Source organism: Chiloscyllium plagiosum, unplaced genomic scaffold (genome assembly GCF_037043375.1).
Source record: "Chiloscyllium plagiosum isolate Xiang-an unplaced genomic scaffold, Cpla_swu_hap1 HiC_scaffold_2, whole genome shotgun sequence".
NCBI classification, from domain to species: Eukaryota; Metazoa; Chordata; class Chondrichthyes; order Orectolobiformes; family Hemiscylliidae; genus Chiloscyllium; species Chiloscyllium plagiosum.
The window spans coordinates 22261066-22286550 of NW_028270140.1; the positions used below are offsets into that span (position 1 = coordinate 22261066).

Genomic DNA, 25485 nt, shown 5'->3' on the forward strand with positions numbered 1-25485 from the left:
AACTCAGAAGGGAGCACGTAACAAGGTTTATAAAAGTGAAATTGGAAATTACGTGTTGTATATATTATATATTATAAAACATATGGGGAAGAATTTTTCCCCCTTTCACACTTTAGTAAGTTTGGAGATGACACCAAAATTGGAGGTGTAGTTTTCAGCGAAGAAGGTTACCTCTGAGTACAATGGGATCTTGATCAAATGGGCCAATGGGCTGAGGAGTTGCAGGTGGAGTCTAATTTAGTTAAATGTGAGGTGTTGCATTTTGGAAAGACAAATCAAGGCAGGGCTTATACACTTAAAAGTAAGGTCCTGGAGAGTGTTGCTGAACAAAAAGACCTTGGATTGCAGGTTCATTGTTCCTTGAAAGTGGAGTAACAGCTGGAAATGATAATGAAGGAAATGTTTTATATTGCTTTTCTTTATCGGTCAGAGCATTGAGTACAAGAGTTAGGATGTCATGCTGCAACTGTTCAGGACATTGGTTAGGCAACTTTGGAACATTGTATGCAATTCTGGTCTCCCTCCTATAGGATATTGTGAAACTTGAAAGGGTTGAGAAAAGATTTACAAAGATGTTGCCAGGGTTGAAGAGTTTGAGCTATAGGGAGAGGCTGAATTGGTTGGGGCTGTTTTCCCTGGAGTGTCGGAGGCATGGATAAGGTGAATAGACAAGGTCTTTTCCCTGGATTGTGGGTGTCTAGAACTAGAGGGCATAGGTTTAGGATGAGAGGGGAAAGATATAAAAGGGACCTAAGGGGCAACCTTTTCACACAGAGGGTAGTGTGTGTCAGAGGAAGTAGTGGAGGCTGGTACAATTACAACATTTAAAAGACATCTGGATGGGTACATGAATAGGAAGGGTTTAGAGGGATATGGGCCAAGTGCTACAAGTAGAACTAGATTAATTAGGATATCTGGTCAGTATGGACGATTTGGACCAAAGGGTCTGTTTCCATGCCATACATCTCTATGACTCTTTGGCCTCTAAGCTAACTGCAACAAGCTGTATTTTAGAGAAAAGGTTTTGCTTTTCCTTTTTTGAGTTCTGTGACTTCAAAAATGAAAAAAAAGGAACAGGCTTTCTTGTAATTTTGAATCAGAAGGAACAACAACAGATTATTTCTCACAGTAGCCAAAAGAATTGCTACAAACATCCATTCCACCTACACTCATACTGACAGACAATAAAAGATGACATCCATAAAGTTAACACAAACTTAAATTGCTAATAGTGAAAAGGGAACATGCTCCCTTGTTCACACACTCCTTAACAAGCTGGTTAAAATGTTTCAGGCCTAAAGATTTCAGTTTTGCTTCACTGGAGACAATGGAAGGTGAAGGAAGTTTCACTTCTTAACATAGATGAAAGTTTTGTTAAAGTCCTGCAGGAAACAAATGTAATCTAAAGTCAAAGTGAAGAGCTCCTCTTCTCTGTCTAAGATAATTTGATGCAGGCTCCTCTCTTGTTTTTGGTGACAGATTGCTTCCCTCTCATGTTCATAATGTATACTATTCCATAAGGCTGTTCTTGTAGATTGAATGTGTATGTGCTCTTTCTCACGCTCCAGCAAGATCCAGTCTTGTGACAACACTATAATTGCACTGTATTGTCCATTCAATATGTTGAAACCAATGTAATGGACACACAATGGGGAAATGTTAGAAAATGAGAAAGCAACCTCTGGTAGTCTGGAACTATATGGCTTTCATTTTAAATTTAGATTGAACATAATGTGAACAAGTGTGAGATTATCCATATTGGTTGGAGGAACATAGTTGCAGCCTATTTCTTATGAAATGAGAGATTGGAATGTGTTCATATCGAAAGAGACTGGGAGTCGTGGAGTCCTTATTCAGAAGTCACTAATGCTTGCATGCAGGTGCACAAAACCTTAGCCTTTATCACAAGAAAAATTGAATGCAGGAGCAAAGAGGTCTTGCTTAAATAATATAGAACATGAGTGAGGCCCCACTTGAAGTTTTGTGTGCAGTTTTGATCTCTTAGTCTACAGAAGAATATACTTAACAGAGAAGGAGTGTAGAGGAGATTCACCAGACTGATTCCTGCGAAAGTGGGGACTGTTTGGTGAGGACAGACTGAGGACAGTAGGCCTCTATTCTCTGGAGTCTAGAAGAATGAGAAGACATCTCGTAGTTACTTACAAAATTCTTAAAGGAATGGACAGAATTGGTGCAGAAGGATGACTTTGCAGAGATGTACATATGATTAGTGGCCTCTTTTTCATGTGCCATACTGTAAAGTTCCAAGTTCATACTTCTAATTGGCAGAGACAAATTGTGATTCAAGACCATGTCATGCCATTAAGAGAGACTCAAAGCAGAGGTGAGATAGTGAAAGTGATAACTGAAAATATTTGGCACAGTCGAACTGTGCCATACATATGTAACTCTACAAACAATTTGCTAAGCAGAATATGCAGAAAGCAAAATGCAGTTCATCTGACCATCATTTAAGGTGCAACTGTCAACATGACTAAAGTACTGGATCCTCGAATTCTGGAATCACAAAAAGAGAACTCTTAATGATATTCTCAAGACATTGCAAAATAATTTGATGCCTATGAATTTTAGAATCATAGAGTCACACGACCTGAAAACAGACTCTTCAGTCCAATTCATCCATGCTGACCCGACAACCCAGTCTGATCTAGTCCCACTTGCCAGCATTTTGCCCATATCCCTTCCTATTCATGTACCCATCCAAATGCTTTTTGAAATGTTGTAATTGTACCTGCCTTCTATAGGAAGTATGTTGTTAAACTTGAGAGGGTGCAGAAATGATTTACAAAGATGTTGACGGGACTGGAGGGTTTGAGCTACGGGGCTTTTTTCACTGGAGTGTTGGAGGCTGAGGGGTGACATTATAGAGGTTTATAAAATCATGAGGGATTCGGATAGGGTGTATAGGCAAGGTCATAGCCATGATGGTCGGCGCAACATCGAGGGCCGAAGGGCCTGTACTGCACTGTTATGTTCTATGTTCTATGTTCTTGTTCCTAGGATGGGGCAGTCCTAAACTAGAGGGCAAAGGTTAAAGTGAAAGAGGAAAGATTTAATAAGGATCTGAGGGGTAACTTTTACATACAGAAGTTGGTTCATTAATGGAATGAGCTGCCAAAGGAGGTAGTGGAGGCAGGTACAATTAGCTCAAATTCTCCAGTCCCGACAACATCTTTATAAATCATTTCTGCACCCTCTCAAGTTTAACAACATCCTTCCTGTGGAAGGGCAACCAAAATTGTATGTAGTGTTCTAAAAGTGGCCTCATCATTGTCCTGTGCAGCTGCAAGGTAACATCCCCACTACTATACTCAAAGGTCAAAGCAATGAAGGCAAACATTTTCTTCTCCATCTTGTCTACCTGCAACTCCACTTTCAAGGGACGATGCACTTGCGCCTTTGGTTGGCAACACTCCCCAAGGTCTTATTACTAACTGTATAAGCCCTGCCCTGATTTGCCTTACCAAAATTCAACACCTCACATCTATCTAAATTAAACTCCACGGGCCACTGGCCCATCTGATTAAGGTTCCATTGTATTCTGAGATAATCTTCTTCACTCTCCACTCACACCACCTATTTTGGTGGCATCTGCAAATTACTAACCGTGCCTCCTATATTCACATCCAAATCATTTATGTAAATAACAAAAAGCAGTGGACCCAGCACCGATCCCTGTGGCACATCACTGGTCACAGACCTCCAGTCTGAAAAGCAACCCCTCTATCGTCACTTTCTGTCTCCTACATTCAAGCCATTTTACTGGGAAGCTAATTGCATGATAAAAAAGGGAAAAAAACAAATCTGTGGTCAGATTGTATTCATTTTGAATCGAGTCTCATTCTGATGTAGTGGGTAAATAAGGTATTTGATTTAAAGATTATAGAGTCATAGAAATGTACAGCATGGAAACGGACCCTTCAGTCCAACCCATCCATGCCGACCAGATATCCCAACCCAATCTAGTCCCACCTGCCAGCACCCGACCCATATCCCTCCAAACCCTTCCTATTCATATACCCATCCAAATCCCTCTTAAATGTTGCAATTGTACCAGCCTCCACCACTTCCTCTGGCAGCTCATTCCATACACGTACCACCCTCTATGTGAAAAAGTTGCCCCATAGGTCTCTTTTATATCTTTCCCCTCTCACCCTAAACCTTTGATCCAATACTAAGGTTACACTGACTTATGTGATTTCAGTCATTGAAGAAGAATAGGAAAAAATTGCATTTGGAAGGTATTTTCAACAATTACGACAATATATTTTATGCCCAATTAAGACACTGCAGTAATGTAGGAAGCAGGGAGGACAGAGTTGCTCATGATGTCACATTGCTTGGTAACATCGCAACTTCTCAAGTATTGAAGTAGTCTGCATTTGATTTGATTTGATTTGATTTATTGTCACTTGTAGATAAATACAATGAAAAGCTTTGTTTATGAGCAGTACAGCCAGATCATAGACAGCAAGAGCATGCAGATCATAGGGTGAAAAATAAAACTTGGACACCACACAGGGTGTGCACTAGGCAAGAACAATATTAACAAGATCAGCGTTATTTGAAGTTAGACAATATTCATCAGTCTGATAATGGCACAGAAAAGGCTGTTCAAAACCTGCTGGCGCATGTGTTCAAGCTTTTGTATCTTTTGCCTGACAGAAGAGGTTTTAGGAGATCATTACCAGGGCATTTTGGTTCTTTGATGATGTTGGCAGCCTTTTTGTGGCAATGAGCCAGAGAAATGGCGTCCATGGATTGAACATCAGCTTCTATAGTTTATTACAGTCCTAGGTAGAGCAGCTGCCATTCCAGGTTGTTTTGCACCCAGACAATGTGCTCTCAGAGGTACGCCTATAAAAGTTGGTGAGGGTCCTTATGAACATGCCAAGGTTCCTAAGCCACTTGAGGAAGAAGAGGCATTGTTGTGCCTTCTTGACTGTTGCATCCATGTAGAAAGTCCAGGAAAGGTTGTTGGTTATTATCACTTCTCAGAACTTGACGCTCTCAACCCTCTCAACATCCGCCCCTTTGATTTAGAAGGGATGTCTTCTCCTCATTTCTTTCTGAAGTCAATTATCAGTTCTTTTGTTTTGCTGACATTGAGGGAGAGGTTGTTATCATTGCACCACATCACCAAGCCCTCTATCTTCTTTCTGTATTCTGACTCATCATTGTTTGATATCTGTCCTACCACCATGGTATCATCAGCAAACTTGTTGATGGCGATCGTTCAGAATTTGGCAACACAGTCGTGGGTGTATAGGGAGTACAGGAGGGGGTTGAGAACACATCCTGGGGGGCTCCAGTGTTGAGTGTTATCGTAGAGGAGGTGCAGTTGTCTATCCTCACATAAAAGCACTCAGCTTTCAGGCTTGGACCAATAATTAGGAAAAAACATTCACATCACACAAATGCCAGAAAATGAACTCCAGCCAGCATAGATCCTTGATACTCAATGGCATTATCGCACCACTAATAATCTCACCATTAGCATTCATGGGATTAACTTTGACAAGAAAATTATCTAGACCAGCCGTATAAATATTGTGATTCCAAAGCCAGGTCAGTTTTTGGAAGATTAATGTGATCCATGCTAATGGGCCTCCTGGCTTGCCTAGTCATATGGCCTTTACCACAAGGCTCCCATCTTGCAATCAGTTTCAAGCAAGTCATAGTACAGCTCAGAATGCAGTCCTGAGAGCATGTACCATAGTGTTAGAAAGGGAGTTGACACTGAATATTGAGAAGTTGTAGAAAGTATAGATATTGACAGAGTGTCACAGGAATGTTCAGAACTGAGAAAATATGCCACAAGCAACTGAAAAAGAATAAAAATCAGGTTACAGCTGAAACACTAGGTTAGACAAAACGGCAATATTTTTTTCTCTGGAAACTCTGTTCAAGATGAGTGGTGTTATAAAGCAGATCTGGCAGTACTTGCATACACAATGGGAAAGTTGCAACATCATGACATATCTGCTTAACAAGCCAGAACAGCTGCATATAGCTAATCTCTTACCACTGTTGGAAAGAGGTCGTTTCAACATGCAAGTCACCTTAAATCTCTGGTGAGCAATAAAAATATAACAGAAATTTTGAAAGCATTAAATGAATGTGTTGAACACCAAGTGAACATAAATTAAAAATGGTACAGGATCAAGTGCAGTGAAAGAATCCATTGGTCAATGTGACAAGAAATCAGATGAATTGCATCAATTATATGCATCAGGAAGCAGAACAAGGAGGTACAGATAGCTCATTGCAAAAACAGAACATATATCTGGTGTTCCAGATCAGAGATGGCAAGCCAAAGCAAGTATAAAGTTTGGACTGAAAACTTCAAATTACCAAAAAAGGTTTGAAAAATGTTGGAGCACATTAAATGATTGAGTGAAATAGATCCAATCGGAGTACAATGATGAGCTTATAGCATTAGAATGTTCTACTTGTGAATGTCATCTCAAAATAGATGAGAGTGTAAAACCAATTCAGCATCTGCCAAGCAAAGTTCCTGATGTCCTTTTGGCCAGTCTAAAAGATAAGGTATATGAGCTTTTAAAGGAGGGAGTCAGTACATTTGTTCAGAGTGGATCCTCAGATGATCTAACTTTGAAAGTAGGCGAAAGTGAGGACTGCAGATGCTGGAGATCAGAGTCAAGATTAGATTGGTGCTGGAAAAGCTCAGCAGGTCAGGCAGCATCACTCTAATCTTAAGTTGGAAAGTAATCTAACAAATGGAGGGCTGTGCAGGAAAAGTACAGGTAATTTTGAGTAGAGTAAGAAAGTGCAGTGCATGTCCTGGTGGTGGCTCAGATATCAGTCTCATAATGGTGAAAGGGAATAAAAGTGTAGATAGATCTTGCTGCTATAGACATGATAGGCACAAAAGTGCAAGTTAAGGCCTTGGTTGTTGGATCACACAATTAAGTGAAGGTGACAGAACTGACTCATAGCAGAATTAGACATGGACATCCATGTAACTATGAAAATTTGGTGAATGTCAATACATAGAAATTAGGAACAGCGGTAGACCATTTTTGAAGGGTGGCACGATGGCTCAATTGTCAGTGCTAGGGACACGTGTGCCTATCTGTGTGGAGTATGCACATTTTCCCATGTCTGTGTGGGTTTGCACCAGATGCTACACTCTCCTCCCAACGTCCAAAGATGTGTAGGTTATGTAGCTTGGCTATGACAAATGTAGGCTTAAAAGATTAGGGTTGGGTTTGAGGGGTGGGTTGCGGTGGGTGAGTCTGGATGGGATGCCCTTTGGTGGGTAAATGCAGACTCGATTGGCCGAATTGTCTCTTTCTGCACCCTCGGAGCTCTATGATTTGGCACTTCAGCCTGCTCTGTTATTCAGTATAATCATGATCATGGCTGATTCTCTACCTCATGTTTATGTTTTCTCTCCATGCCCCTCAATGTATTTAAAGTCTAAAAAATTATCTCTTTCTTGAATACATTCAGTGACCTGGCCTCAACAGTCTTGTGAGGTACAGAATTCTGCAGGTTCACTACATTTTGAATTTAAGAAAAGCTTCCTCATCTCAGTCTTAAATGGTTTACCCCATTTTCTAAGACATCCCTGGTTCTAGTGGAAACATTCCTGAATTTAGTGTGTTTGGCCCCGGTAAAATTTTATATGTTTCATTCAGATCCCCTCTTACCATTTTAAACATTAGTGAACAAAGGCCCAGCCAAACCAATCTCTCCTCATAGGACAGTCCTCCCCCCCCCACCACCTTGTCCCAGATCCATCCCTACAACTTGGCACCGCCATCTTGAACTGTCCTACCTGCCCATCTTCCTTCCCATCTTTCTTCCCACCTATCCACTCCATTCTCTACTCTGACCTATCACCATCACCTCCCACCTTCATCTAACTATTGCCTTCCCAGCTACCTATCCCCCCAGTATCACTCCCCTCCTATTTATCTCTGAACCTCCTTTCCCTCCCCGCCCCCACTACCCCCCACCCAACCACCCCTCTACATTCCTGATGAAGAGCTTATGTTCGAAATGGTGCTTCTCCTGCTCCTCAGATGCTGCCTGACCAGCTGTGCTTTTCTAATGTGACACTTTTTGAGTCTGATCTCTTGCATCTGCAGTTCTCACTTTCTCCCAGTTCTGCCACCAGTGAACCTCTGCTGCATTCTCTCTGTGGCAAGTATACCCTTTCTTAGGTGAGGAGACCAATACTCCAGGTATTGTCTCACTAAGGTCCTGTATAACCGCAGTAAGACTGCTTCTGAACTCAAATCATCATGTGATGAAGACCATTTGGTTTTCTACTTGCATCTGTCTCTCTACTTTCAAAGACTGGTGTACAAGAACACCCAGAAACCTTTGCACTTCTAGATTTCCCCATATATCTTCATTTAATCAATATTTTTCTGTTTTTCACACTGAAGTATATAACTTCACATTTCGCCATGTTGTACGCATATGCCATATGTTTGCCCCCTCACTCAAGTTGCCTAAATCACCTCGAAGCCTCCTTGCATCCTTCTAACAACTTCACAATCTCTTTCTGTTTTGTGTCATCAGCAAACTTAGAAATATTGCATTTGGTTCCCTCATCCAGGTCATATATAAAATAAATATATATGTAATATATATATTTTTATATATGACCTGGATGAGGGAACCAATATATATGTGACTAGCTGAGGCACAGGCACTGGTCTTGGCAGTACCCCATTAGTCACTGCCTACCACTCTTAATTCATGCCAATATTTTTCCTTCTATCCCTGTGCTTTCACTTTATCTACTTATATCTTCCAGGGATCTTCTGAAAATCTAAATACATACCTCCATAGCTTCTCCCTTATCTACACTGAGTCATATGCTCAAAAGATTCTAGTAGATTAGTTAAGTGTGATTTGTCATTCATAAACTCATGCTAGTTTCTTCTAATCCAGTTAATGTTTTCCAAAAGTTCTGTTATCAACTTTATTATTGCAAATGTTCTTTTATAAAGACTTGAGGATTTTCCACACAATTGGCTAATTGGTCTTTAATTCTCTGTTTTCTCTCCCTCCTTTTGAAATAGTCTGGTTACATTTGCCACTCTTAAACCTGTAGGTGGTACTTCAGAGTCTGTAAAATTTTGCATCCACTATTTTCAGAACTACTTCCTTTAGTGCTCTGTAATGTAGGGGAATGGGTCTGGGTGGCTCTTCAGAGCGTCGGTGTGGACTGGAAGGGCCTGTTTCCACACTGTAGGGAATCTAATCTAATCATTATTGCAATGATTTATACTTTTACTAACAATGCTATTCCATCTCCTTTCCCTTTTCATGTCTTTTTCCAAAATAATGAACTCTTGTGGAGTTCAGTTCCGATGCTTAATCACCCTGCAGCAATATTTCTGCAATTGCAATTATATCATTACCAATTATATCCATCTAACTCCTAATTCATTTACCTTACTATGAATGTTCCACACATTGAAGCCACAAAGCTTTTTGACTTAATCTTTTTAACCTTATTTGTTTTTCACTGCCCTATTTGTTTTTCATATTTGATTTTTCTGTTGTCTGCTCTTGCTTCTTACATTTCTGTCTTTTCTTTCTATTCTCATTTCCCTTTCTCTGCCTCCCTACTTCCATTGCCCTTGCCATTCTAGTGACAACACTAGTAAATCCTGCCCTTCCAATCCCCTATATTCTGCATGAATAACCTCACCTCTTTTTATAGATACTGTTAGTGTCATTACGCACTATGACCACTCAGTTTTGAACCTTCCTTTTCAGAATGTCCTGTAGCTATTCTGAGATGCTTAACTTTACTTCCTTTCCATTACTTTTATTAGTTTATAATATTTGCCCTATCCTTCTTAGTTAAATCCAAGTACAGCTACATCTTTAAAAAGAAATATGTTTTTCTCATTTACAGCAATTTGCAGACAACCCATTACAGCAATTCTAGAAAATACGGCCAAACGCAATCTGTACGTCATAATCAAACTTTAGGCACCTCTACAAAAGCCTCACTCATTTTCCTTTGTTCCAAGAAGTATTGTACCTTAACACCAAAAGAGATCACTCAGACAGGTCAGGCAGTTAATTGAATGATCCTTTATACCGTCTCCAATTGATTAACAAACAGAACTTCAGCTACTATTGCAAAACAAGCAAATTAAAGCAGAGGACTCACAACCTAGCTTAATATTACTTGTGAATGGTAAATCTGGCTAAGTTCTCCGAAGGGATCTCTAATCATCAGGTCATGGACACAAGGGTAGTTGCTTCTGTGATGGTTATTCTCCAGAGTCATCACGTCGATTTTACTGCTCCTCAGATGCTGCCTGAACTGCTGTGCTTTTCCAGCACCACTAATCCAGAATCTGGTTTCCAGCATCTGCAGTCATTGTTTTTACCTCATCACTGCCTGTGCTTGTTTTGTTCCCCCTTTTAGAGGGTGGTTCTTTGCTTCTTTTCATTTGATTACACTGTGAACCATGAAGCTTTGTATGTTATCTCTCCTGTGTCCTTGACATTGTTGCTGTTGACTGCCCATGTGAGCTGCTACTAATTGCATTACTGTGCAACGGCTGTTTATCACCAAGTCAATGGTTGCTAGTCATTTGACAGTATCTTGTCAACTGCTGCAGTCAGCAGACTTTGAGACTTTTCTCTGTCAGATTTGATGTATTTTGTCATAACCCCTGGCACCTACAGAAGAACAATACCAGATTTTAAAACTTAGCCTTGGAACTAAATTTCTTCTTCCATCCAACCATTCTGGTTAACCGACAGTAGCTTCTTTTCAAAAGCTTTCACATTCTGCTTAATGCTCGATGAGTAGAACCCACAAGCATTGCTGAACTTGGGCCAAACAGAACTTTATAAAAGTTCAGCACAGTTTCTTCCCTGCTTTTAGAATAGAATCCCTCTACTTACAATGCGCAAGATCTCACATGCTTGGTTAATGCTTTTATCAATATGTATCACTATCCTCAGAGATCTATGCATATAAATCTTCTTCTGTTCATTAGAACTGTGCTATACTGTTGTGCTATATACTGCTTCTCCCAGTCTCTTTTGCTAAAATACACTACCTCAAATTGCTCTGTATTGTTGAGGGCTCTTCTAGAGATTCTCATAGGAGCCACAGCTTTCTTTTCAGGAGTTTATCTCATTATCTTTAATTCCATTATTAGCTCATGCAGTCATGTAGTAAATAACATTACCTTTTGTACTGGCATTGGTTCCTTTTCAGGGGTTTCTTCCTTAGGTAGCTAAGATGGCACAAATACCAAGCTGAAAGATTGTCTCTTCAGTGGTGGAGAGTGTGGGGCGATAGATAGATGTGATGATAGATCGATGTCCTCACACAAAGTCATGATTTGGAGATGCCGGTGTTGGACTGGGGTGTACAAAGTTAAAAATCACACAACACCAGGCTATAGTCCAACAGGTTTAATTGGAAGCACACTAGCTTTCGGAGCGACGCTCCTTCATCAGGTGATAGTGGAGGGCTCGATCGTAACACAGAATTTATAGCAAAAATTTACAGTGTGATGTAACTGAAATTACACATTGAAAAATTGATTGTCTGTTAAGCCTTTCATCTGTTAGAATACAGTGATAGTTTCACTCCTTTCATGTGTAAATCACAAAACCTTTTTTTTTAAGTTGCATTCTCGGGTTAGCTGTTAACAATGGTGATAGCTAGACAATATGTTGAAGGTGTTGACCTCCTGTGTTCTCTGTCTATGCCATGATGTTTAGATTGATTCTAATCCATAAAGTGAGATAACGGAGCTGCCCGAAACGTCGATTCTCCTGTTCCCTAGATGCTGCCTGACCTGCTGCGCTTTTCCAGCAACACATTTCCATCTCTAGAGGACAGAAGAGGCTGTTATCTTAAACAAGATGGAGTTAATTGTATGAAAACAACTCTGTATAACTTATAAACTGAAAAATCTGCATTGCTGTAATCAGAAATTGCTGGAAAAGCTCAACAGGTCTGGCACCATCTGTGGAGAGAAATCAGAGTTAACCTTTCAGGTCACTTCCTCAGTTGTATTGTTGCTGACATTATAAGAGAGCCCTTAAATCTGGAACCTCAGCACATCAGTGTAAAAGGCAAGGCTGAAATATTTGCAAGCGTGATTAGTCAGAACTGCAAAGTAGATGATCCATCTCAGCCAACTTCTGAGGTCCAATGAGTCATTTAATTGTCTACTACCATGCATGATATAATTCATAATTTGACTATAGTGCTTGGATCTAATCCATTGGTTTGATGTGTTTGTGCATTTTGCAGAAGTTAAGTTTTATATTTACTTTTTTTTAAATAAGAAATACTTTCTTCTTGGACGTATTTCCGCACAAGAAAATTAACTTGTTTAATTTGAGAAAGTTTGCCTACCAAATTCTTTTTCCATATCTGCAAACAGTCAAGCAAACACTGGATTGGCAATACATCTTTTTGAAACTCAAAACCACTAATATAACCAAATGAGGAGTGGGAAAAGAATGGACTCCAACCTAATCCTCCTCATATGGTTGTAACAAGAATAAGCAGAATCTGGAAATTGACCTTCTGCATTTTGCTATGCCATGATTTACATGGCACTCTCTCATACTCTATTGCCATTATTTCTATCCAGTTTACTGGCAAAGTAAATAATTAGCTGTTTGAAGGGTGTTAAAAGATCAATATTCTATATAAATTGCCTTTTAAAACAAACATTTCTGTGAACAAAATTGCAATTGCAAGAAGCATAGGCATCAATCCGTTGTGATTTCATTCGTGGGTGGTAAATTATTCTCCCATACTTGGCAAACAGACAGAACATGGGCATTGCTGTGAATAACGATACAAGTACACAGTATTATTTCTTGGGAATATTTTCAAGGAATTTGGGTAGAGCAATCAACACAGCAAATTTCCACTTATTAAATTGCTACACAAAACGTTGCAGCAGAATTTGCAAGTCAGAGAGTCTGCCCTGGAGTTATCGTTAATTTTTATGTTATCATGTAGAGTAAGAGGAATGGGTCATTTAGCTCCTTAAATTGTTGCAACCAATATAGGCCAGTGACCTTATTCCATTCCTTTACGCAATCCTCCGCTGGTCACAACCCTTTTTATTACATTTAAAAAGGGAGATGTTGTTTTATATGTAGCTCATATTACAAATAAGTCAACCAGATTTCTTAAATAAAAACTAAAGTAGTTTATAACACAAGGCATAATCTTGCAAAATATAAAAAGTATTGCTTAAAAGGTTTAAACTATGCAACAATACACAATTACTCTTCCTCAGAAATAGTACACACACAAACCATTCAAATCTGGGAAAAGTGTTAAAAACTCAAAGCTTTTATCTTAGAACTACATTTGTAGAGTAATTGTTAAATTCTGGAGAATGAGTTATTAACAGATTGTCTAAATTAGATTAGATTACTTACAGTGTGGAAACAGGCCCTTCGGCCCAACAAGTCCACACCGACCCGCTGAAGTGCAACCCACCCATACCCCTACATTTACCGCTTTTTTTAACCTAGCACTATGGGCAATTCAGCATGGCCAATTCACCTGACCTGCACATCTTTAGACTGTGGGAGGAAACCGGAGCACCCGGAGGAAACCCATGCAGACATGGGGAGAATGTGCAAACTCCACACAGTCAGTCGCCTGAGTCGGGAATTGAACCCGGGTCTCTGGTGCTGTGAGGCAGCAGTGCTAACCACTGTGCCACCGTGCCGCCCTTAAATGTTTTTCTGTAGTCACTTGTACACAAATGGTTTGCAATAAGTTATTGTCTCCCATTTGCCCTATGTTATTAAATTCTTTGGATTAAAAAAAAACATCCTTTATTTCTAATTTTTAACATATTCAATTCATTCTCTATCAATTGGCATTTGCAGAAGCGAGTTTCCAAATTTGAGCACCTCTTGAGTAGGGAAATGCTTCAAGATTTTAGTCTTAAAGACATGTCTCTAGATTTGAGTCAGTATTCTCAAATCCAAAATACTCCACCCAACAAAATTTTTCAAACATAGAATACTTTTGTTTGTTGTGACCATTCACTGGGCCATAAATCAGCTATCAGAGTATCGCATTTTCTGGTTCTATTTTCTGAAGACAACTATTCACTTCTGTGTAAAGTAGGAGGAAGTGGGAACACATTGTGAAGCAACAGGATACGTTTTTTTCCTGAATCCTCCATCTCCCTATTCACCTCTGTGAGTCTGCTAAGATTCTCCAGTTTCTCTCTTTTTATGCCTCATCTGTTCCTTTAGTATACTGAGAACTTCAATTAAATTCTCCCTTAATCTACCAAATTCCAGGAATTAGAACCATTGCTCGTGTAGTCTGTATAATTTAATCCCGAGTTGCCAATGTTATTCTGATAAATCTATGCTGCACACTCTCAAGAGCCAATGAATCCTTCCTGAGTTGAGCTGCCTGTGGTATAATGACCTTCATGTAAGTCATGACTCTGACATCCAATCAGAGTAGATACCTGTCTAAAATGAGCATATGATGAAGGAGGTCTTAGACACATACTCTAGAGATTTTTCTTTGATAGCCTATGATGTACAGATATAAACAAAGCAGTTTTCCAGTACATAAGAATGAAGAGCCTTCCAGGGAAGGAGCAAATATCTTCAAGGACAACGTATGGGCAGATACTTACAGTCCTAATATGCTTCACACCATTATCTCAATTTATAGGTAACTGTATTGGCTTAAAACACAAGATAAAGTAACAGCCAGCACTGCTCACATTACTCCATGTGTGATCTAAGCAGACCTTTGTGGAGCTTAACCATGATCTCCACACCTATGCATGTCCTCTAAATATAAAAGTCACCATTCCTTCAACCTTTTTGACTTTTTTAATTCTATCGTTCATGAAATGAAATTTGAAATATTCTGCAACTATGGAGGGTATGGACCATTCAATAATGTTTTTTTGGTTAACAGCTGTAGACTAATATTTGTCATTTTTTAATACATTTTTTAAATATTCCCTAATCATGAAGTAATTTGTAAGTTAGAGAATTATACTCGACCTGTTCAAATTCCCTCCAGGAATTTGGCTTTATTTTTGTACTTCTTTTCTATGAGTGATTTGAAGTACAGAACCAATGTGTTGCGACTTTGAATCAATTTGTTTTACGTTTTTGATGATGCTTTGTTAAAGCAGTGTAAAGTTCAGCCATGTAATTTAGTCGAGGCGCTGGTTTGATGAGCATGAACATCTGAGTGTGATTATCTCATCCCACTGTCTTTGTACATCACATTACCATAGTCAATGTGTTGAATTAACATGTGACAATCATTACTAAACAGCACCAGCACTCAGGAGATCTTCCATCCTTCACTTCTTTATATATTGCAAGTGATGGTTTGAACAGATTGAGAAGTCTTGATTTAATCATAAACAAAACTCCTTCTTCACATGCTCCTCGAAAGTGTTGACAAATCAAGTTATTTACATATTGACAAGCTCAATGTTCCTCTCAGGCAAAGTATTAACTCTATTTCAGTGGTAGTGCTGTCTCGCATCTGAGTCAGAAAATAATGGATTGTCATCCCACTCCAGAGAACTCAGCGACTGTCACTTCAGTGACGTACTCAGTTTTATCATCTTTTGGGTGAGATGTTAAATGGATTTTTCCCTCTCAGGTGCATATATAAGATCCTATGACACTATTGTAAATAAACAATAGAGCAGAGGAGTTTTTCATGATGTCTTAGCTTATATTTATCCTTCAACCAGAATCACCAAAACTGACTGTCCTATCATTATGACTTCATTATTTGTAGATTCTTCACTGTATAAAGTTAACTGTCATATTTCCTGCAGTAAAACAGTGATTAATCTTCATATGTACTTTATTGATTAATTTTGAAACATTCTGAATCACAAAGGATGCTTTATAAATGCAATTCATTTGTTTAACATTTGTTTGTTTTCAATTGTTTTTCTTTCATGCTGAACCTCAATATAAATACTTTAAAAAAAAGAAATTTGGCAAGAATTGCCTTGAAGAAAACGCATTGTTAAATGATAAAAGTAGAAGGTTATAGAATAGATTGTTCTTATACTGGAAAACATTTACCCTAAAATTGGCCTGCAGAATATCAGCTCAGTCTTGATTTGAAATTCCTTTTCCATTGCTGTAGTGAACGCATCAACATAAATTGTTAAAATAAATAGTTAAGCACATCTTAACATTCAGATGCTAGCATAACATAGCTACTATTATTTGACAAATTACACATTCTCCTATTGTCCTACACATCCTCCCCGACGGTGCGGGTGAGACGGGCCGGTGGTGCGCCCACCGCACGGGGCGGCGGGATCCCACCTCGGCCGACCCTCGCCGACCTTCACCTTCATTTCGCCATGGGGTTTCGTAAATGGCCCATTGACTCGTCACCCTTTGGAAGACGAACTGAATGAGCAGTCTAGATTTTTTCAATTGTCTTTCACATCCCAGTCCTACGTGACAATCAAATGACAAACACCATCAACTCAGCACCTATTAGAAAGTAAGAATACTTAACTGTCAGGTCAGGTCAGGTCAGTTTAGGAATGTCCTTCCCCTTATACTCATGGAATAATAAACTGCTATCACCCAATGACTTTAATAGCAAAGAAAAATGGTCATTGGAGTTGGTCACAGAAAACTTGTGCACATGCATGGTTCTGTAATTATTATGTAAACATTTCTGACAGGAAAAATATAGTCTAGACTTTTGACTGATCAGTAATTTTAAATCAATATAATGGTATGTTTTGTATTTTATGGACAACTTTGTTGGTTGGGAATAGACTGAGAAAAATCTGATCTAAAAACATTGTGGCACAGAAATCAGTCAAATGGTTTACTTCACACAAAGGACACTAAATGTTGTTTTTGTCACCATTGTGTTTCTTATAGGTCCCCAGTGGCACCCTTCACGTGTTGGTCTTCAACTGGAATGCAGTAAGCTTTATTATGTTTTGATATATTGTTTTCTTTGCATTTTAAGATAGAATTGAGATGATGAACATTTAAGCCATCCATACTAACTATGGGAACTACATACTAAATTACTGGAACAGCTTTTTATATTTGATCAGTTTGTGTTATCAGCAGATACCACTAGCTCCTAAATAGGTTATATTGAAATCTACAAATGGGAGGAAGAGCGTTGTCAAATCATTGCCTCAAGACTCCATTTCCTCATTCTAAACCCCAATATTCATTTGCCTTCATAAACACTTCATTCTGCACTAGAGTACAGTTCTTTTCAATTTAATTTGTTTTCAGCTTTTCTAATCTTTCTGTCACCATGGACATTTGCCAATTTTTTCCACTCATTTAATATATCCCTCCTTTGCAGAGCTTCTACTTCTTACCGAAAACTTCCCTTCTCACTTACCGCAGGTATCATTGGCAATTTAACTATCCACAGATTTGTTCCCTTTATTTAAATCATTGATAAAAACTGAAAGCATTTGCAGCCCAGGAATGATCCGTGCAGCATTCCATTAGTTAGTTTTCCAATTCCTTATTCACATGACTATGATAACCCTTACAATCACTGTTTCCCAAACTATTCCAATCATGACCTTATTTGGTAGGTGAGAATTCCCAAGACACAAAACCCTTGTGAATGGGGAACCAAGATGGCAGGAGGTTATTCCACATTTAAATCAATTTATTCCCATTTGATCTTTGTTCTTTGATACCCTTATCAATATGAGTCTACTGATCTCCGCCTTCAAAATTTCAATTGACCAAGCATTCGCATTCTTTTGGAGGAACGCAAATTTACAGGTTTTCTGAAAACTTTGGGTGAATATTTACTTCCTAATTTAGCTCCTAAAATGCCTTAGTTTTAATTGTCTGATAATACTCTGGAGAATAAATCTTTTGCATCTAACCTGTTAAGTCCAAATAGAATCGCAGCGTCATAGAGATGTACAGCATGGAAACAGACACTTCGGTCCAACTTGTCCATGCTGACCAGATATCCCAACCCAATCTAGTCCCACCTGCTGGCACTCAGCCCATATCCCTCCAAACCCTTCTTATTCATATACTCATCCAGATGCCTTTGAAATGTTGCAATTGTACTAGCCTCCACCACTTCCTCTGGCAGCTCATTCCATACACGTACCACCCTCTGTGTGAAAAAGATGCCCCTTAGCTCTCTTTTATATCTTTCCCCTCTCACCCTAAACCTGTGCCCTCTAGTTCCAGACTCCCCCACCCCAGGGAAGAGACTTTGTCTATTTATCCTATCCATGCCCTTCATGATTTTATAAACCTCTATAAGGTCACCCCTCAGCCTCCGATGCTCCAGGGAAGACATCCCCAGCCGATTCAATCTCTCCCTATAGCTCAAATCCTCCAACCCTGGCAACATCCTTTTAAATCTTTTCTGAACCCCTTCAAGTTTCACAACATCTTTCCAATAGGAAGAAGAACAGAATTGGACACAATATTCCAAAAGTGGCCTAACCAATGTCCTAGACAGCTGCAACATGACCTCCCAACTCCTGTATTCAATACTCTCACCAATAAAGGAAAGCATACCAAATGCCTATTTCACTATCTTATCGACCTGTGACGCCACTTGCAAGGAGCTATGAACCTTCACTCCAAGATCTCTTTGTTCAGCAATACTCCATAAGACCATACCATTAAGCGTATAAGTCCTGCTAAGATTTGCTTTCCCAAAATGCAGCACCTCCCATTTGTCTAAATTAATCTCTATCTGCCACTTCTCTGCCCATTGGCCCATCTGCTCAAGATCCTGTTGTAATCTGAGGTAACCTTCTTCACTATCCACTAAACCTCCAATTTTGGTGTCATCTGCAAATTTACTAACTGTACCTCTTATGGTCATATCCAAATCATTCACATAAATGATGAAAAGTAGTGGACCCAGCACTGATCCTTGTGGCACTCCACTGGTCACAGGCCTCCAGTCTGGAAAACAACCCTCCACTATTACTCTCTGTCTTCTACCTTTTGAGTTGTGTATCCAAATGACTAGTTCTCCCTGTATTCCATGAGATTGAATCCTGCTAACCGGTCTCCCATTGGGAACCTTGTCAAACACCTTACTGAAGTCCATATAGATCACGTCTACGACTCTGAATTCATCAATCCTCTTTGTTACTTCTTCAAAAAACTCAATCAAGTTTGTGAGACATGATTTCCCACGCACAAAGCCATGTTGACTATCCCTAAGCAGTCCTTGCCTTTCCAAATACATGTACATCCTATCCCTCAGGATTCCCTCCAACAACTTGCCCACCACCGACATCAGGCTCACCAGTTTATAGTTCCCTGGCATGTCCTTACCGCACGTCTTAAACAGTTGCACCACGTTAGCCAAACTTCAGTCTTCCGGCACCTCACTTGTGACTATCAATGATACAAATATCTCAGCGAGGGACCCAGCAATCACTTCCCTAGCTTCCCATAAAGTTCTCCAGTACACCTGATCAGGTCCTGGGAATTGATCCACTTTTACGTGTTTCAAGACATTCGGCACTTCCTCCTCTGTAATATGAACATTTTTCACGATGTCATCATCTACTTCCCTACATTCTATATCTTCCATGTCCTTTTCCACAGTAAACACCGATGCAAAATACTCGTTTAGTATCTCCCCAGTTTCCTGTGGCTCTACACAAAGGCCGCCTTGCTTATCTTTGAGGGGTCCTATTCTCTCCCTGGTTACCATTCTGACCTTAATGTATTTGTAAAAACCCTTTGGATTCTCCTTAACTCTATTTGCCAAAGCTATCTCATGTTCCCCTTTTTCCCTCCTGATTTCCCTCTTAAGTGTTCTCCTACTGCCTTTATACTCTTCTAAGGATTCACTCAATCTATCCTGTCTATAGTTAAAAATCACACAACATCAGGTTATAGTCCAACAGGTTTAATTGGAAGCACACTAGCTTTCGGAGCGACGCTCCTTCATCAGGTGATTGTGGAGGGCTCGATCGTAACACAGAATTTATAGCAAAAATTTGCAGTGTGATGTAACTGAAATTATACATTGAAGAATTAATTGTCTGTTAAGCCTTTCATCTGTTAGAATACAGTGATAGTTTCACTTCTTTCATGTGTAAATCACAAAACTACATGAAAGAAGTTAAACTATCACTGTATTCTCATTTTAGATGCCTCACCACTTGCCACTCAACCACTGTAGTATCTAAGTTCTTTACGATTCTGTTATCTCAGTCAGAATCACACTTTGTGATGGACTTTGAAGTCTCCAATCCAGAGTACTGTCCTTGCTGCCCTTAGTTTTTCTCCCAAGTGGTTTTCAACATAGAGGAGTTGAGGGTGAGGGTGAGGAGGAGGTGTTAAGTGATCAGCAGTCATAGTTCCTCTGCCGAAATTTGAATCAATGTTCAGCATTCCTAGGATACCGTTCACTTGACTATGTACCATTGCATGACCACTTCTACTGAGATATATCTGGAATATTGACTGGAAGGTAAGATTATGCATGTACTTTAATATCAGGCTCTTGTTTAACTGGACTATGGGGCAGGCAATTTTGGCACAAATGCCGAGACATAAATTAGAAAGACTGTATCAATAGGGGTGGGTGTGCCAGTCTTGTTTCTGTCCCTTAGAGCAAGACTGGTTTCATTCAATTTGTCTTAACTTGGTACACCCTTGTGGCTTGCAAAGCAGTTTCACATGGCAGTTATGTGCCAAATACATTCCTTTGTTAGGCCAACTATTTTTTTTTGTACAAATATATGAAGTAAGAGCAGGAGTAGGGCATTTGGTCCTTTTTAGCCTGCCCCACCATTCATGATTGAACTGACTGTGGCCTCAAACTTCACATTCCTGCCCACCCTAATAACTATTGACTTCTTATTAGTCAAGAATCTATCTTCCTCCATCTTAAAAATATTCAATTACCTGCCTTCACCACTCTATGGGGGAGAGTTCCTTGAGTTTATTTTCTCAACTCTCTGAGAAAATAAAAATTCTCCTCATTTCCATCTTAAATGGGAGATATCATGTTTTTAAAGGGTGCTCCCAGTGCTGGTCCCCTCCACATGGAAAAATATTCTTTCGGCATCCACATCGACAAGTCATCTCAGAGTCTTACATGTTTCAGTAAAATTTCCTAAAGTCCAATGGATGCAGGCTCCCCTTGTCCAACCTTTTCTCATAATACCTCCCATCAATACATAGGTAGCCATGATGTGGAGGTGCTGGTGTTGGACCGGGGTGGACAAAGTTAAAAATCACACAACACCAGGTTATAGTCTAACAAGTTTATTTGGAGGCACTAGCTTTCAGAGCACTGCTCCTTCACCATGTAGCAATGGTGCAAGATTATATAACACAGAATTTATAGCAAAAGATCTCAGTGTCGTGCAATGAAACAATATATTGACCAAACCTAGATTCTAAAAGGTGAAAGACTTAACAGCAACCTAGGTTTGTTCAATATCTTGTTTCAGTTGCATGACACTGACATCTTTTGCTATAAATTCTGTGTATTATGATACTGCTCCACAGCTACCTGGTGAAGGAGCAGTGCTCTGAAAGCTAATACTTCCAAATAAACCTGTTGGACGATAACCTGGTGTTGTTTGATTTTTAACACAAAACGTTGCTATCTGTTGAATAAACCTGCTGTTAACTACTGTTTTGGAATTCAATCTGTTTTTCATTAAGAAGACCAAAATTATACCCTGTACTTGAGACATGACTCACCAACACTCTATTCAACTATAGCAAACTATCTCAACTTTTATATACCAATCCCCTTACAATAAAGGTAACAATGTAATCTTCCAAATCACTAGCTGCATCTGCCTACCAGCATCTTGTGAACTACATGCCTTGACACTGAGGCCTCTTTGTATCTCAGAGTTCTACAATCTCTCTCCATTTAAATAATATACTGTTTTTCCAATTTTTTCCCCAAAGTAGACCAGTTCACATTTTCCCACATTATACTGACATTGTACTACCTGGTCAGGTCCACGCCCCCCAACATCCTACCCTCCCCTCCTGGCACTTTCCTCTGCCACCGCAGGAATTGCAAAACCTACACCAATAGCTTCCCCCTCACCTCCATCTGAGGCCCCAAAGGAGCCTTCCACATCCATCAGAGTTTCACCTGCACATCCACCAATGTCATTTATTGTATCCGTTGCTCCCAATGCGGTCTCCTCTATGTTGGAGTGACCAGATGCCTTCTCATAGAGCGCTTTAGGGAACATCTCTGGGACACCCGCACCAATCAACCCCACTGCCCCATGGCCCAACATTTCAACTCCCCCTCCCACTCTGCTGAGAACATGCCTTGGAACACTTCAACCCCAGGGCATCAATGTGGACTTCACTAGTTTTCTCATTTCCCCTCCCCCCCACCTTACCCCAGTTTCAACCTCCAAGCTCAGCACCATCCTCATGACTTGTCCTACCTGCTAATCTTCCTTCCCACCTATCGGCTCCACCAGCCTCTCTGCCCTATCACTTTCATCCCCACCTCCAACAACCCTATTGTACTCTTGGCTACCTTCTCCCCAGCCCCACCCCCCTCCCATTTATCTCTCCACCCCAGAGGCTCCCTGCCTTCATTCCTTATGAAGGGCTTTGGACCGAAACGTCAATTTTCCTGCTCCTCGGATGCTGTCTGACCACATAATTGTCCACTCATTTAAATGATCTATCTTCCTTTGCAAACTCTTTATGTCAGCTTTTCAACTGACTTTCTTGCCTATCTTCATAACATCAGCACATTTAGCAACCATACATCTGATCCATTTATCCAAGTCATTTCTACAGACTAAATAATTGTGGTCTCAACATCAATATATTTTGTCTATTATTCACCATTGTCAAACAGAAAAGAACACATTTAATCCCAACCTCTGCTTCCTAATTATCAAGACATCCTGTGTCCATGCTAAAATGACATTACCCTTATTTGGAGCTCTTATTCTGTGTATTAGCCTTTAAGGTGACACTTTGTCAAATGTCTTCTGGAAAACTAAGTGTAGAATAACCATTGGTTCCCCTTTATCTGCACTACTTGTTACTTTCTCAAAGAATTCTAATAAATGAATCAAACATGATTTTCCTTTCACAAAACCATTGTTGTTTCTACAAGATTACAAAGTGCTCTGTTACAATATCCTTCAAAACAGATTCCAGCATTTATTTTATGACAGATGTTAGACTAACCAGCCTTTAATTTTTTTGTTCCTATTCCCCCTTCTTTCTTGAATAAAGGAGTCACATTAGCTATTTTTCTATCTGTTAGGATTGTTCTAAAAAACTGGGATATTTTGGAAGATTAAAATTAACACATCTACTATCTCAGCAGCCACCTTTCTTAACATGCTAGAATGAAGTCTATCAGGATCTTTTCGAGGAAACTTTTTCCGTAGATGCTCTGTGATATCCCTTGAAGATATAGGGTACCTCTTTAAATGTCTCCTTTTCTATCATATCTGAATTCTCTCAATCCTTTTCCAACAAATCTTAGGTGTTCCACATTCTTGATATCCACTATAAATTATAACATGTAAGTTTGGACACAATATTCGAGTTGAGACCTATTCTGTTCTTTGTATAGTTTCAGCATAGCTTTCTTACTTTTGTGTTCTTATGTCTCCCTTGGAGTCAGCTATCTGGGGAATGCTGCAGGGTGTTGATGCGCAATTCCCATCAATGCTGCAGGGTGTTGATGCACAATTCCCATCAATGCTGCAGAAACATCTTTCTGGCCATTGGAAAATCCAGGCCAATGTTATTTCCTTTTTAATCCTTTATCCCATTGTCTCATTTTCCTTTTCTTTACCTTTTCTCTCATTTTCCTTTTTTAAACCTTTTAACCAATGCATGCTGTTGCAGCTTTGTATTAACTGTTATTTTTTGTGTCATATTTTCTCTGTCTTTTGTCTGCTTATCTCGCTGTAGGTAGGTGTAACATTTACAAAACTGCCATCTAGTTGTTTGAAATACTGGTTCTCCTGTCTTGCTTTTCAACTAGAGAAGTGACAAACAATTTAAGATTACTGTGGTCACAGGATAAGTACAAGATCAATCTCTTATGTTTTTCTTTGTAACAAACAGTAACAGGTTATCTACTGATAACAGCCCCTACAAGGAATGTTCAAGTGAATGAATAATTTTGTTTTTTGTGTATTGTAGTTAAATAGTACAAATATAGAATATACAAGGAAGCAGTAAATGGGGAGCTAATATCATATTAACAGTTTGTTGCTTGCTGTTTAGAAATGAAATGTTATAATTTTACTTGGTTGGGCAAAATTAGCGAAACACACACTGAAAGAAATATTTATTGATTGAATCAGGTATTGAGATTGTGATCTAAAACAGATACAACTGTTCTAATTGTCTTCCCATTAAGAATTTAGCTGATGAGTATCCATTCTTCAAAGATGTTGCTCTGTAGAGCTAATTCCTCATCTAGACTCATATGCAGGTGTAACTTTTCATTCTTAACTGCTGTTTCTGCCTCTCTGTTCAGCTGATGGTGAAGTGGGGAGCTTGTTAACTAGCTAATGTTTGTCTCCAAAGTGAAAGTATTGAAGTCCTCATTATCTAATACTAATTCTCCCAATCCTAAAGGATTTCTATCTGTGTTGCAAAGATAACTTTCAGTGTTGTGATCACTGAGATTGCTGTGGTCGAATGAAGTCTTGTCTCTTCAATCCAGCTTGAATAATCTAGCTTGACTGAGACAAAATACATTTTCTCTTTAAATTAAACATATCCATTGCTAGCCTTTCCCATGTCTACTCTGGACATCTTGATGAAATATATAGGCAAGTGCTTATGTAAAGCTCACAGATGGCATGACAAAATGTAATCCTTTAAGTCTTCCAAAATTTTGTCCATCATCCTGATTATCGCCGTCTTGCTCTGTACTTTGTGATTCCCAGATTTCCACCGTGAGATGTCTACAGAATTTCCCTGTGCATCTGCTTTCCATTGCCCTCTGTGAATCGGCGCCAGAGAACACAATGTCTGTACTGTTACTCCAATCGTTTTCTTTCTGTATCCCTCATTCAGTTTAACACTGCAGCATAAAGTTGTATCAAGTTACAAACAGAGCTGCCTCAGATCCACGACTGACCTTTGGATATTACCTGTACTGGTGTTGGATAGCTGGCCAAGCTTCAGTCAGTCACTTGGGTCTATCCTTCTTCTTAGAGCTAAGAGCTTAGGATCCTGCTTAGACTACTCTGTTGATGTCCTCAAAAACATTTATTTTTATATATTTTCTGTTGATCTTCCAGAAAGTTTGACTCCTGCCCAAAGCCCTTGTGTTTGAGATTGTTCATCCAATGTATAGATGAGATACATCTGTCTCATTGTCCTCCCTTCTGTCTTTAATTTAGTAGTCTTGATAAACATGAAGTTATCAAGCAGCTGCTTAGCAGCCTTTGTCATCACATGCCTCCT

General features: G+C 39.4%; 1 protein-coding gene across 2 annotated transcripts in view; it reads left to right on the forward strand.

Annotated features, from left to right (window-relative positions):
• Nucleotides 1-25485, forward strand: part of LOC122563775 (trans-2,3-enoyl-CoA reductase-like) — a 143093-nt gene that overhangs the window by 22141 nt on the left and 95467 nt on the right. For both annotated transcript variants that reach the window (XM_043718005.2, XM_043717998.2), the window contains exon 3: nt 16945-16989. In XM_043718005.2, the coding sequence (XP_043573940.1) occupies nt 16945-16989 (45 nt within the window). The remainder of the gene's footprint in view (nt 1-16944; nt 16990-25485) is intronic.